This window comes from Petromyzon marinus, chromosome 73 (genome assembly GCF_048934315.1).
Source record: "Petromyzon marinus isolate PM22_M1 ecotype Great Lakes invasive population chromosome 73, UKy_Petmar_22M1.pri1.0, whole genome shotgun sequence".
NCBI classification, from domain to species: domain Eukaryota; kingdom Metazoa; phylum Chordata; class Hyperoartia; order Petromyzontiformes; family Petromyzontidae; genus Petromyzon; species Petromyzon marinus.
This window is the reverse complement of record NC_133739.1, coordinates 5,494,700-5,510,982: the sequence shown is the minus strand read 5'-3', so window position 1 is coordinate 5,510,982 and position 16,283 is coordinate 5,494,700. Positions and strand designations below refer to the sequence as shown.

General features: G+C 56.1%; 1 protein-coding gene across 3 annotated transcripts in view; it reads left to right on the top strand.

The window, feature by feature from the left end:
- The window catches only part of LOC116957376 (uncharacterized), an 81,123-nt gene that overhangs the window by 10,558 nt on the left and 54,282 nt on the right, over nucleotides 1-16,283 (top strand). For 2 of the 3 annotated variants that reach the window (XM_076055863.1, XM_076055862.1), the window contains exon 3: nucleotides 13,298-13,498. In XM_076055863.1, coding sequence (XP_075911978.1) covers nucleotides 13,298-13,498 — 201 coding nt within the window. Of the gene's footprint in view, nucleotides 1-10,774; nucleotides 10,837-13,297; nucleotides 13,499-16,283 lie in introns of all 3 variants that reach the window. The other variant, XM_076055864.1, reaches the window with a different exon arrangement.

The window sequence follows — 16,283 nt, the reverse complement described above, 5'->3', positions numbered from 1 at the left end:
CAACTTGCTGTACTTTAGCCACCCGGCGCTCCACTCGTTGTTGTAAACATCGCTCCTCCGCCCTCCGTTGTTGTTTGAGGGCGACTGCCTCAAACTGCCCAGTAGCGTCCTTTACGAGCCTCCTCCACAGAGGCCGATTTTGACACCGCTAGTGCCAGTCATCGGCAAGTCCACTCAGCTCCACATCCTCCTGTACCACATCACTCCATCTCTTCTCTAGCCCGTGCCGCGCCCATTTAGCCCTCTCGATCCGGCCGAACAAAAGCTGTTTAGGCATGCAGTGGCTGGGCATGCGAGCTACATGACCCAGCCAACGCAGCCTTGCCTGCCGGAGGATGGATCGTAGGCAGGCCAGCCTAAATGTTTCTAACCGGCGAAGATGTTCCATTAGGGGGGTTCACGTTTTGCAAGCATAGAGAAGGGAGGGAATGACCGTGGCCAAGAAGACCTGAAGCTTCGTGCGGAGCGACAGACCAGGTAGCTTCCACACAGCGTTACGCAACCGATGAAAAGGTAATGCCGCTCGACTGATTCGGAGTGAGACCTGTGCTGTTAAACCGGTGCCGGTCATGAACACACTGCCAAGGTATGGGAAACTCTCCACTCTCTCCACAACTGCCCTATCACCAATTGGGAGTTGTGAGGGTGGAGTGTCCGATGGTACAAAATACCCAGGCAGGTGCTTAGTTTTGTGGAAATGATGGCAAGGCCCCACCTCTTAGTGGAAAGCTCCAGGTTCAGCAGCAGCGCCTCCAACTCCTCCTCTGAGTGAGCAGCAATTACCAGGTCATCGGCATACATAACATGGTTGAGCAATAGGGAGCCATCCCTTGACCGCACCCGGGCATCGATCAGCCTCCCATTGTATCTGTACCAGATGGAAATTCCTCCTGTACAGGTATTGAAGGCTTCACGAACTACGTGGTCGAAATAGATGTTAAATAATGTGTACAGGGAATGGCTCCGACTCCCGGCCACGTAGTTTTACCCGGGTCTGCTCACCATCATGAAGGTCCTTAATGATCGTGAGCAGAGGGTCAGGGACTCCGAAAGCACGTAGAACAACCCAGAGCCCAGGCCTACTGATGGTATCATAGGCCTTGACCAGGTCAAAAAGCAGAGATGTAGGTCTTGTTGGAATTCCCTACACCTCTGCTGTAGCAGACGGACAGAAAATATGGCATCTGTGCAGGACCGCCCTTTCCTGAAACCGTATTGGGGCTCCGCAAGCCTCTCTTCAGCGTGCCTAGCAAGGCGATGTTGAATAATCATTGCCAGGACCTTTCCCGGCATGCTGAGGAGTGAATGCCCCTGTAGTTGTTAGTCTGTGCGGTCCCCCTTCTGAAAGAGGGGGATGACCAGGCCATCCTTCCTGTCCTGCGGAACCCGTCCAGGGATCCAGACTGTTGTGATGATGTCATCTAGGGCAGTTTCTGCACAAACGCCACCCTCCCTCAACATTTCGCTTGGGAGATCATCTCTAACCGGTGCCTTTCCTTAGTACTTCCTCAACAGATGTCACTTCAGCCAGCCACTCACAGGGGGTGACTTCTTCCAATATATGAGGCACCGCAGCCTCGGCAGGATCATCCCCACTTTGTCCCACTTTGTTATCCAGGCTGAGGGATTTCCCCTCCCCCAGGACCTCACAGAAATGCTCAGCAAATCTGCAAACCTGTTCCTGGAGGTCGGAGATTGGATCACCATTTTTTCCCCTAATGATGGTAATAGGTGTGGCGCTGTAGGTTACTTTTATGATGGAATTAAAGAGCGATTTGTGATCGCGGGCCATTGAGGCAGAGTCCATTTCCTTAACAACCTGCGACCACCACCCATATTTGCAGCGCCTCACGGCTCTCCGAACCTCCAAGCGAAGGCTGCGGTAAGCTTCCTCATCCTCCGACGTGGAATGCTGTAGCCGATGAGAGTGGGCCTGTCGCTTTTATCTCGGCCAGCTTGAACACCTCTCTGGGGAGGTCTGGACCGTGTACCCAAAGCAGCCATTGCAGCTGCATGAGCCACAGTCCTAAGCCTCTCTCAATTCCCCTCGACATCAGGAGGAGTGGGGTACTATGCCAACCACAGCCGCAAGCGATGATTAAATTCTCACTTGCAACTTTCATCGTCTAGCTGAGACCATACCACTAAGGGTTTAAATGGGGTCCTGGGTGTACACCCACCACGGGAGTGGAAGAATGGCAGGCGCATCTTACAGATGACAAGTTGATGGCCAGTGGGCAGATCAGCTCCACGGTAGGTCCTGGTGTCAAGGACATGGGCCTACATCTGCTGTTCCGTCACCAGCAGATGTTATGGTTGGACCCGGCGTGCATCCATTATGTTGTGTGGATGCGCCGATGCCCGAACAGCGTGTTGGTAATTACAAGCTCATGGGCTGCACAAATATCCAGCAGCCTCCTGCTGTTATTGAACTGATCTGGCCCATGCCTTCCAATCACTCCAGACCAGGTGCCAGCATCATGACCAACTCGGGCATTGAAGTCACCCAACAAGATAACTATCCCGAGGGGCCACTTTAGCTAGCACCTGTGACAGGAGGTCATCGAAGGCATCTGACTCTTCGGCCTTGCCTGCATTCCTCTACGGATGTTCGTCTTCAGTGGGGGCATAAGTAACCGCGACCACCACTCCTTTCCTCCGGTTGATAGGAAGACGATTCCAAAGTAGCCTGGGGCTTACAGCATCCCACACCTCACCGCCATGCTCCCACACCCCCTTCATTCTTTTGTTCAGAAGAATAGCCACTCCCTGTTGTTTGGCAGTCTCCTGCCCCGAGTAGAGGACTGTCCACCCCTCATGCTGGCAGTAGCCAAAGCCGGTCCACCGGACCTGAATACCACAGAGATCCCGGCGGTACCGGTCCAGCTCCTGACAGAGGAGTGGCAGCCTCTCCTCCGCAGTGAGCATTCGAACATTCCACGTGGCCACACGTAGTGGTTTTTTGATGTTTCTGGAGGAGCCCCGAGGGTAAGGATTCAGTCTCCTGGCTCCGCCAAATGGGGTTTGGCCAGGAGACGTCATAGACGCCTGTCCCCACGGGGCCTCCGGCACAAGCTTATTAATTAAATTTGTCCGTTGTGGTTTAGCGGTAATTAATTCAAGGTGGAGGGGTTACCAGCCCCTCGGACCCGTCCAGAGCCCCCATTTGGCCGCTGTGGTGGTCACAAACGCCATGAGGGGATAGGACAATCTGAATTGGCCCTCCCTCCACAGCACTGCCCACGACAACATTGCCCGTCCGGCACCACGAGGAGGTAGGGGGTTGTTTTGACGGACCAACATACACACCCACTCGCTCAACTGCTCGCTAATTCACTCACCCACTCACCTGCTCACATACTCACTAATTCATACACCCACTAACCCACTTGCTTACCCACGAACACTCCTCGCTCTCACACTCACTTTCACACTCGCTCGCACTATCTTACCCACACACACACACACTCACTCACTCTCTCACACTCATGAATGAAGATTGCTCGTGAGCGGTGCACGTGTGTGGTTTGTACGAAACAAAGCTGCTTCTTCATCCAGAGAAATTGGAGGTGCTTGCGGTTGGCACTCGGGCCCAGGTGACATTTTTATTGAGTGGATCGGGTGTGGCGGTCGCAGATTCCAGGATTCAGTTTTCTACTCGTATCTAAAGAGCCTCAGCACCATAATCAACCAGATTGTTGTTTCACCACCGCGTGTAAATTAGAGTCTGGTCACGCAATTTTCATATCGGGGCTCTACGACACATTCGGTCACTGTTGAGTCGCGACATAGCCAACATGGCGGTTGCGTGTGCAGCGTTGTAGTGGTAGCGTAGTTGTAGTAGCATAGTAGGAGCATCTACAAGGCTCGAATATTGCAACTCGCTACTCTAAAAAGAGACTTCTGGCAAACAAAACATGAGCAAGCTGCAGCAGCGAGTACAAAACTCTGACGAGTGCCGTGTCGGGGTGGTCCAAGATGCCACTCGGTGTCCGTGCGGTGCTCGCTGAGCTGCATTGGCTTCCGGCTGCCGAACGAACACAGCGTTTTCTTAGTTTTTTCGGTAAAGTCACGTTGAAGAGAAACAACAAAATAACCGTTTGAGTTATGGTCGAAACGTCGTGAGAATTTTTATTGTTTTATATATATTTTGTTATTTTGTTGTTTCTCTTCAACGTGACTTTACCGAAAAAACTAAGAATATGAATTACTGCAGTCACGAAAGCTTTAAATCAAAATTTGAACACAGCGTTATTACTGTCAGGTCATCGCACACACAAAGTGCAAAATGAACCACACACTTTGCTGCTGATCTCGTCAAGGAGCTGTAAAGCATCATCAGGCGACACTCCGCTCGTCACCACTCGACACTCCCCTCATCATCACTCGACACTCCGCTCATCATCACTCGACACTCCGCTCGTCACCACTCGACACTCCGCTCGTCACCACTCGACACTCCGCTCGTCACCAGGCGACACTCCGCTCGTCACCACTCGACACTCCGCTCGTCACCAGGCGACACTCCGCTCGTCACCACTCGACACTCCGCTCGTCACCAGGCGATACTCCGCTCGTCACCACTCGACACTCCGCTCATCATCACTCGACACTCCGCTCATCATCACTCGACACTCCGCTCATCATCAGGCGACACTCCGCTCGTCATCAGGCGACACTCCGCTCGTCACCACTCGACACTCCGCTCGTCATCACGCGACACTCCGCTCGTCATCACTCGACACTCCGCTCGTCATCACGCGACACTCCGCTCGTCATCACTCGACACTCCGCTCGTCACCACTCGACACTCCGCTCGTCACCACTCGACACTCCGCTCGTCACCAGGCGACACTCCGCTCGTCACCACTCGACACTCCGCTCGTCACCAGGCGACACTCCGCTCGTCATCAGGCGACACTCTGCTCATCATCACTCGACACTCCGCTCGTCACCACGGGACACTCCGCTCGTCACCACTCGACACTCCGCTCGTCACCACTCGACACTCCGCTCGTCATCAGGCGACACTCCGCTCGTCACCACGCGACACTCCGCTCGTCATCACTCGACACTCCGCTCGTCACCACTCGACACTCCGCTCGTCACCACTCGACACTCCGCTCGTCACCACTCGACACTCCGCTCGTCACCAGGCGACACTCCGCTCGTCACGACGCGACACTCCGCTCGTCACGACGCGACACTCCGCTCATCATCACTCGACACTCCGCTCGTCACCACTCGACACTCCGCTCGTCATCAGGCGACACTCCGCTCGTCACCACGCGACACTCCGCTCGTCATCACTCGACACTCCGCTCGTCACCACTCGACACTCCGCTCGTCACCACTCGACACTCCGCTCGTCACCACTCGACACTCCGCTCGTCACCACTCGACACTCCGCTCGTCACCAGGCGACACTCCGCTCGTCACGACGCGACACTCCGCTCATCATCACTCGACACTCCGCTCGTCACCACTCGACACTCCGCTCGTCATCAGGCGACACTCCGCTCGTCAGCAGGCGACACTCCGCTCGTCATCAGGCGATACTCCGCTCGTCACCACTCGACACTCCGCTCGTCACCACTCGACACTCCGCTCATCACGACGCGACACTCCGCTCGTCATCAGGCGACACTCCGCTCGTCACCACTCGACACTCCGCTCGTCACCACTCGACACTCCCCTCATCATCACTCGACACTCCGCTCATCATCACTCGACACTCCGCTCGTCACCACTCGACACTCCGCTCGTCACCACTCGACACTCCGCTCGTCACCAGGCGACACTCCGCTCGTCACCACTCGACACTCCGCTCGTCACCAGGCGACACTCCGCTCGTCACCACTCGACACTCCGCTCGTCACCAGGCGATACTCCGCTCGTCACCACTCGACACTCCGCTCATCATCACTCGACACTCCGCTCATCATCACTCGACACTCCGCTCATCATCAGGCGACACTCCGCTCGTCATCAGGCGACACTCCGCTCGTCACCACTCGACACTCCGCTCGTCATCACGCGACACTCCGCTCGTCATCACTCGACACTCCGCTCGTCATCACGCGACACTCCGCTCGTCATCACTCGACACTCCGCTCGTCACCACTCGACACTCCGCTCGTCACCACTTGACACTCCGCTCGTCACCAGGCGACACTCCGCTCGTCACCACTCGACACTCCGCTCGTCACCAGGCGACACTCCGCTCGTCATCAGGCGACACTCTGCTCATCATCACTCGACACTCCGCTCGTCACCACGGGACACTCCGCTCGTCACCACTCGACACTCCGCTCGTCACCACTCGACACTCCGCTCGTCATCAGGCGACACTCCGCTCGTCACCACGCGACACTCCGCTCGTCATCACTCGACACTCCGCTCGTCACCACTCGACACTCCGCTCGTCACCACTCGACACTCCGCTCGTCACCACTCGACACTCCGCTCGTCACCACTCGACACTCCGCTCGTCACCAGGCGACACTCCGCTCGTCACGACGCGACACTCCGCTCGTCACGACGCGACACTCCGCTCATCATCACTCGACACTCCGCTCGTCACCACTCGACACTCCGCTCGTCATCAGGCGACACTCCGCTCGTCACCACGCGACACTCCGCTCGTCATCACTCGACACTCCGCTCGTCACCACTCGACACTCCGCTCGTCACCACTCGACACTCCGCTCGTCACCACTCGACACTCCGCTCGTCACCACTCGACACTCCGCTCGTCACCAGGCGACACTCCGCTCGTCATCAGGCGACACTCCGCTCGTCACCACTCGACACTCCGCTCGTCACCACTCGACACTCCGCTCGTCATCAGGCGACACTCCGCTCGTCAGCAGGCGACACTCCGCTCGTCATCAGGCGATACTCCGCTCGTCACCACTCGACACTCCGCTCGTCACCACTCGACACTCCGCTCATCACGACGCGACACTCCGCTCGTCATCAGGCGACACTCTCGACACTCCGCTCGTCACCACTCGACACTCCGCTCGTCACGACGCGACACTCCGCTCATCATCACTCGACACTCCGCTCGTCATCAGGCGACACTCCGCTCGTCATCACGCAACACTCCGCTCGTCACCAGGCGACACTCCGCTCGTCATCACTCGACACTCCGCTCGTCACCAGGCGACACTCCGCTCGTCACCAGGCGACACTCCGCTCGTCATCACTCGACACTCTGCTCGTCACCAGGCGACACTCCGCTCGTCACCAGGCGACACTCCGCTCGTCACCACTCGACCCTCCGCTCGTCACCAGGCGACACTCCGCTTGTCATCAGGCGACACTCCGCTCGTCACCACTCGACACTCCGCTCGTCACCAGGCTACACTCCGCTCATCATCAGGCGACACTCCGCTCGTCACCACTCGACACTCCGCTCGTCACCACTCGACACTCCGCTTCACCAGGCGACACTCCGCTCGTCATCAGGCGACACTCCGCTCGTCACCAGGCGACACTCCGCTCATCATCACGCGACACTCCGCTCGTCATCACTCGACACTCCCCTCATCATCAGGCGACATTCCGCTCGTCATCAGGTGACACTCCGCTCGTCACCAGGCGACACTCCGCTCGTCATCACTCGACACTCCGCTCGTCACCAGGCGACACTCCGCTCGTCACCACTCGACACTCCGCTCGTCACCAGGCGACACTCCGCTCGTCATCACGCGACACTCCGCTCGTCATCACGCGACACTCCGCTCGTCACCAGGCGACACTCCGCTCGTCACCACTCAACACTCCGCTCGTCACCACGCGACACTCCGCTCGTCACCACGCGACACTCCGCTCGTCACCAGGCGACACTCCGCTCGACACTCCGCTCGTCATCACTCGACACTCCGCTCGTCATCACGCGACACTCCGCTCGTCATCACTCGACACTCCGCTCGTCACCACTCGACACTCCGCTCGTCACCAGGCGACACTCCGCTCGTCACCAGGCGACACTCCGCTCGACACTCCGCTCGTCATCACTCGACACTCCGCTCGTCATCACGCGACACTCCGCTCGTCATCACTCGACACTCCGCTCGTCACCAGGCGACACTCCGCTCGTCATCACTCGACACTCCGCTCGTCACCACTCGACACTCCGCTCGTCATCACTCGACACTCCGCTCGTCACAACTCGACACTCCGCTCGTCATCACTCGACACTCCGCTCGTCATCAGGCGACACTCCGCTCGTCACCACTCGACACTCCGCTCGTCATCACTCGACACTCCGCTCGTCACAACTCGACACTCCGCTCGTCATCACTCGACACTCCGCTCGTCACCAGGCGACACTCCGCTCGTCACCAGGCGACACTCCGCTCGTCACCAGGCGACACTCCGCTCGTCATCACGCGACACTCCGCTCGTCACCACTCGACACTCCGCTCGTCATCACTCGACACTCCGCTCGTCACCACTCGACACTCCGCTCGTCACCACTCGACACTCCGCTCGTCACCAGGCGACACTCCGCTCGTCATCAGGCGACACTCCGCTCGTCACCACTCGACACTCCGCTCGTCACCAGGCGACACTCCGCTCGTCATCACGCGACACTCCGCTCGACACTCCGCTCGTCATCACTCGACACTCCGCTCGTCACCACTCGCCACTCCGCTCGTCACCACTCGACACTCCGCTCGTCACCACTCGACACTCCGCTCTTCACCAGGCGACACTCCGCTCGTCATCACTCGACACTCCGCTCGTCACCAGGCGACACTCCGCTCGTCACCAGGCGACACTCCGCTCGTCACCACTCGACAGTCCGCTCGTCACCACTCGACACTCCGCTCGTCACCACTCGCCACTCCGCTCGTCACCACTCGACACTCCGCTCGTCACCGCTCGACACTCCGCTCGTCACCGCTCGACACTCCGCTCGTCACCACTCGACACTCCGCTCGTCACCACTCGACACTCCGCTCGTCACCAGGCGACACTCCGCTCGTCACCACTCGACACTCCGCTCGTCACCAGGCGACACTCCGCTCGTCATCAGGCGACACTCCGCTCGTCACCACTCGACACTCCGCTCGACACTCCGCTCGTCACCACTCGACACTCCGCTCATCACCACTCGACACTCCGCTCGTCACCACTCGACACTCCGCTCGTCACCACTCGACACTCCGCTCGTCATCAGGCGACACTCCGCCCGTCATCACTCGACACTCCGCTCGTCACCACTCGACACTCCGCTCGTCACCACTCGACACTCCGCTCGTCATCAGGCGACACTCCGCTCATCATCACTCGACACTCCCCTCGTCATCAGGCGACACTCCGCTCGTCATCACTCGACACTCCGCTCGTCACCACAGCAGCAGGAGCGGCTTTTGGCTCAGCCCATCGAACAAAGACGGCCGTCAACGCATCATCGCGTGGCGCTTTCGGATGCCGTCTGGAATGCTCTTCCCTCCGATGTTAGGAAGCCGTTGTAGCTATGCACGTTCAAATCCTCTCGATTGACACTCATTTATTGATAACTGATTTTTGTGTAAAGTTTATCTTTCCCCAGCACCTTCGATCAGTACCGTTGGCTACGTACGACGTGAAAGAAGTTGAACATAGACACACACACCTCAACCCCATCACATACAACCCCCTCTTCACACCTCATGGCATTCAGCCCTGCACTCGCCTACACCACACAACACAACAAACTACAACACACTGCACACACACACACCACTACATACTACACTACACATACACACACCACTACATACTACAACACACTGCACACACACACACTACTACATACTACACTGCACACACACTGTACAGCCCACACGAATGAAGACTCAGACTCATGCAGACCCACACTTGCATCTTACTTAACACTGCCACTGCCTCAGATAATACACACGGGACAGACACAGTACACAGTACACACTGGTGAGATATAGCACACACTGGACAGATACAGACACAGTATACACAGGACAGACACAGTACAAACGGGACAGACACAGTACACACGGGACAGACACAGTACACACGGGACAGACACAGTACACACGGGACAGACACGGTACACACGGGACAGACACAGACACGGTACACACGGGACAGACACAGACACAGTACACAAGGGACAGACAGTACACACGGGACAGACACAGTACACAGTACATACGGGACAGACAGTACACACGGGACAGACACAGACACAGTACACACGGGACAGACACAGTACACACGGGACTGATACAGACACACGGGAGAGACACAGGACAGACACAGGACACAGTACACACTGGTGAGACATAGTACACACGGGACAGACACAGTACACAAGGGACAGACACAGACACAGTACACAAGGGACAGACAGTACACACGGGACAGACACAGACACAGTACACACGGAACAGACACAGCACACACGGGACTGATACAGACACACGGGAGAGACACAGGACAGACACAGGACACACGGGAGAGACTCAGTACACCCGGGACAGGCACAGACACAATATATACGGGACGGACACAGCGCACACGGGAGAGACACAGATACAGTACACGAGGTGCGGTGATGCTGGAGTCTGACTTTCTCAAATATGTGTGTGTGTGTGTGCCGCCTCCTCCCTGTGTGTGTGCTTGTTGGTGTGAGTGCGTGTGTGCGTGTGTGTGTGTGTGTGTGCGTGTGTGTGTGCGTGTGTGTGTGAGTGCGTGTGCGTGTGTGCGCGCGTGTGTGTGTGCGGTCTGTGGTCTCTAGCTGTGCTAAGCCTCAGCATTGACCCACTCCCTGCTGCTTCTCCTCTACCTCTCCTTCTTCACGTGTGTATCACTCACCTACTCACCCACCCACACCCACCCACACCCACCCACACGCACACCCACCCACTCGCACACCCACCCACCCACCCACTCGCACATCCACCCACCCGCCACTGACCCCCCCCCCCCAACCACTCACCCACCTCCCCCCTCCCTGCCACCCCATCGACCCCCCCACTCACCTACTCATTCACCCACTCCTTCATTCACTCCTTCACTCAGTCACAGCGCTCACTCACAGTGCTCACTCACAGCGCTCACTCAGCGCTCACTCACAGCGCTCACTCACAGCGCTCACTCACAGTGCTCACAGCGCTCACTCACTCTGCTCACTCACACAGTGCTCACTCACAGCGCTCACACACAGCGCTCACTCACAGCGCTCATTCACTCAGTGCTCACTCACTCACAGTGCTCACTTACAGCGCTCACTCACAGCGCTCACTCACAGTGCTCACTCACAGTACTCACTCACAGTGCTCACTTACTCAGTGCTCACTCACTCAGTGCTCACTCACAGCGCTCACTCACAGCGCTCACTCACAGCGCTCACTCACAGTGCTCACTCACAGTGCTCACTCACAGTGCTCACTCACAGCGCTCACTCACAGCGCTCACTCACAGCGCTCACTCACAGCGCTCACTCACAGCGCTCACTCACTCAGTGCTCACTCACAGCGCTCACTCACAGCGCTCACTCACAGCGCTCACTCACAGCGCTCACTCACAGCGCTCACTCACAGCGCTCATTCACTCAGCGCTCACTCACTCAGCGCTCACTCACAGCGCTCACAGCGCTCACTCACAGCGCTCACAGCGCTCACAGCGCTCACTCACAGTGCTCACTCACTCAGTGCTCACTCACAGTGCTCACTCACAGCGCTCACTCACAGCGCTCACAGCCCTCACTCACAGTGCTCACTCACATCGCTCACTCACAGTGCTCACTCACTCAGTGCTCACTCACAGTGCTCACTCACAGCGCTCACAGTGCTCACTCACAGCGCTCACTCACAGCGCTCACTCACAGCGCTCATTCACTCAGCGCTCGCTCACTCAGCGCTCGCTCACAGCGCTCACAGCGCTCACTCACAGCGCTCACAGCGCTCACTCACAGCGCTCACTCACAGCGCTCACTCACAGCGCTCACTCACAGCGCTCACTAACTGCGCTCACTCACAGCGCTCACTAACTGCGCTCACTCACAGCGCTCACTAACTGCGCTCACTCACAGCGCTCACTAACTGCGCTCACTCACAGCGCTCACTAACTGCGCTCACTCACAGCGCTCACTAACTGCGCTCACTCACAGCGCTCACTTACAGCGCTCACTCATAGCGCTCACTCACAGCGCTCACTCACTCAGCGCTCACTCACTCAGCGCTCACTGACTCAGTGCTCACTCACTCAGCGCTCACTCATAGCGCTCACTCAGCGCTCACTCACTCAGTGCTCACTCACAGCGCTCACAGCGCTCACTCACAGCGCTCACTCACAGCGCTCACTTATAGCCCTCACTAACTGCGCTCACTCACAGCGCTCACTAACTGCGCTCACTCACAGCGCTCACTAACTGCGCTCACTCACAGCACTCACAGCGCTCACTTACAGCGCTCACAGCGCTCACTTACAGCGCTCACTCATAGCGCTCACTCACAGCGCTCACTCACTCAGCGCTCACTCACTCAGCGCTCACTGACTCAGTGCTCACTCACTCAGCGCTCACTCATAGCGCTCACTCAGCGCTCACTCACTCAGTGCTCACTAACTGCGCTCACTCACAGCGCTCACTCACAGCGCTCACTCACAGCGCTCACTCACAGCGCTCACTCATAGCCCTCACTAACTGCGCTCACTCACAGCGCTCACTAACTGCGCTCACTCACAGCGCTCACAGCGGTCACTTACAGCGCTCACTCATAGCGCTCACTCACTCAGCGCTCACTCACTCAGTGCTCACTCACACAGCGTTCGGACCTGTATATGTGTTTATATTTAGATATATCTACGTCAATATCTATGTATAATCCAGCAATGACCCGAGTTCAATTCCCGCTCATGGCCATCACCAGTGATAGCGATTATCTGAACCAGTCCTGTGCCTCCCCTAGGTCGACTCAGCCTTAAATGGGTACCTGTTTGCGGTGTGTTGTAAACATTGCCACTGGGACGGCAAAGGCGGCCGGGCGTGGTGCTGGCCACACACCCCCTCGTGTGCCACAGTGCCGGCCATCATAGCCTCTGCTACTACTCACTAACAGCACTTGCCCCAAAAGTCTGTTAAAGGCTATGCGGGGGATCTTTGTGTGTGGTGTGTGTGGTGTGGTGTGTGTGTGTTGTGTGTGGTATGTGTCTGTGTGTGGTGTCGGTGTCTGCGTGGTGTGTGTGCATCTATGTGCTTGTGTGGTACATGTGTGTGTGTGTGTGGTGCGTGTGTGGTCTGTGTGGTGCCCGTGTGTAGGGAGGCGCGGGTGGTTCTGCATCTGCTCAGGGTCCCCATCTCTCCGGGGGAGATGCAGAAGCTGGTTGGGGGCCCCGAGGGCTCCCGGGGGAGGGGGCCTGGGGAGGAGGGGTCGGCGGTGGCGTCGCCACGCAGGCGGAACGATGGACACGACGATACCGTCAACAACGGCAACAGCAGCAGCAGCAGCAGCAGCAGCCGGTGACTTAAACACACACACACCGTATAGACACATACACGCACACAGCTCTATACACACCAATACCAATACCTGCCATTCGCCACTAAGCGGCGGTGACGTAACCACGGCGCTTGTGCCAGGCTATGTGCACTTGAAGCGTTGAATGCCCGCTGGCAGGAGGTCACGGGACAGACCCAGATGCCATGGGTCGACTGAGATGACTGGCTGATGCGCCACCTGTGCCCCTTACTGTGCCAACTTGCTGTGTTTTAGCCACCCGGCCCTCCGCTCGTTGTTGTGAGCGTCGCTCCTCCGCCTTCCGTTGTTGTTGGAGGGCGACTGCCTCCAACTGCCCAGTAGCGTCCTTCACGAGCCTCCTCCACAGAGGCCGATTTTGACACCGCTGGTACCAGTCATTGGCAAGTCCACTCAGCTCCATGTCCTCCTGTACCACGTCACTCCATCTCTTCTCTAGCCCGTCCTGCACCCGTTTAGCCCCCTCGATCCGACCGAACAAAAGCTGTTTAGGCATGCGGTGGCTGGGCATGCGGGCTACATAACCAAGCCAACGCAGCCTTACCTGCCAGAGGAGCTCACTGATGGGACTTTGTGGAGATCTTTTAAGGATTTTTTACCTCCTCACATAATCCGACCTGGTTAAACCCATGATGGATCTTAGGCAGGCCAGCCTAAATGTTTCTAACCGGTGAAGATGTTCCATTAGGAGGGGGGGGTTCACGTTTCGCAAGCATGGAGAAGGGAGGGCATGAGCATGGCCGAGAAGACCTGAGGCTTCGTGTGGAGCGACAGACCAGGTAGCTTCACGAGAGGGTAACACAGCCGATGAAAAGGTAATGCCACTCAACTGATTTGGAGTGAGACCTCTGCTGTCAAACCGGAGCTGGTCATGAGCAAACTGCCCAGGTATGGGAAACTCTCCACTCTCTCCACAATTGCCCCATCACCAATTGGGAGTTGTGGTGGTAGAGTGTTTGATGGCATAAAATACCCAGGCAGGTGCTTAGTTTTGGTGGGGCTGTTGGTAAGGCCCCCACCTCTTCGTGGCACTCTCCAGGTTCAGCAGCAGCGCCTCCAACTCCCCCTTTGAGTGAACAGCAATCACCAGATCATCAGCATACGTAACATGATTGACCATTAGGGAGCCATCCCTTGACCGTACCCGGGCACTGATCAGCCTCCCATTGTATCTGCACCAGATGGAAATTCCTCCTGTACAGCCATCGAAGGTTACACGAACTACGTGGTCGAAATAGATACAGTAAAACCTTGGATTGCGAGAATAATTCGTTCTGGAAACGTGTTTGTAATCCAAAGCACTCGTATATCAAAGCGAATTTCCCCATAAGAAATAATGGAAACTGATTCGTTCCACAACCCAAAAATATTCTAATGAAAATTATTAATGCAAAATACCTTTTCATATTTTCATTATTTAAATTTAATAGAAAGTAATCAAATTAATTCATTAAATTTAATCGTGGCTAGTGTGAGGGAGACGAGAGAGAGGAGAGGAGGAGGAGGGTTATTGTGTAGGACGACTTTTACTGTCACTAACGGAATCACTGCCATCTGTTAACTCACTGGAATATTTTTCTTTTTGTGCGACTTTAACAAGGAACCTATCCAATGACACTTGCTTTTGCCTCCTTTTGAGGATTTCATGGGGGCCATTGTTGCAGTACAGTTACTAAAGAACAGTCACTACACTTGGACACAAAATAAAAAATGCTTTACGCACACACACACACACGTGGTCACACCACTATAGTAAACAGTATATGCTCGCACGGATGTTGACTATACGAGTAAGGCACGCCGACTGAGACCGAGCATGGGAGACGATTACCCACAATCCCGCAGCGAGAGAGGGAGAAGAACCATCGGCTCAGTTGTGATCACGTAACACTCGGCAGACAAAGCGTATACTGTATGTACTGCTCGTATTGCAAGACATGGCTCGTTTATCAAGTTAAAATTTATTTTAACTTGATAAGTTTAAACACTCGCAGACCAAGTTACTCGCAATCCAAGGTTTTACTGTATTAAATCATGTGGGAGCCAGAGGACATCCCTGTCACACTCTAAGGTGAACAGGGAATGGCTTTGACTCCCACCCACGTAATTTTACCCGGGCCTGCCCACCATCATGAAGGTCCTTAATGATTGTGAGCATAGAGTCAGTGACTCCGAAAGCACGAAGAACAACCCAGAGCCCAGGCCTACTGATGGTATCATAGGCTTTAACCAGGTCAATAAAGCAGAGATGTAGGTCCTGTTGGAATTCCCTAAACCTCTGCTGTAGCAGATGGACAGAAAATGTGGTATCTGTGCAGGACCACCCTTTCCTGAAACGACATTGCGGTTCCGCAAGCCTCTCCTCAGCGTGTCTGGCAAGGCGATGTTGATTAATCCTTCCCAGGACCTTTCCCGGCACACTGAGGAGGGAGATGCCCCTGTAGTTGTTACAGTCTGTGCGGTCCCCCTTCTTAAAGAGGGGGACCACCAGGGCATCCTTCTAATCCTGCAGAACTCGTCCAATGGTCCAGACTGTTATTATGATGTCAAGTAGGGCAGTCTGCGCAGAAAAGTCACCCTCCCTCAGCATTTCGTTAGGGAGATAATTTCTGCCCGGTGCATTTTCTGGTCTTAGACTGGATCGCCTTTTGTACTTCCTCAACAGATGGCGCTTCAGCCAGCCACTCACAGGGGGTGACTTCTTCCAATATTTGAGGCACCGCAGCCTCAGCAGGGTCATCCCCACTTTGTCCCATGATGTTTTTCAGA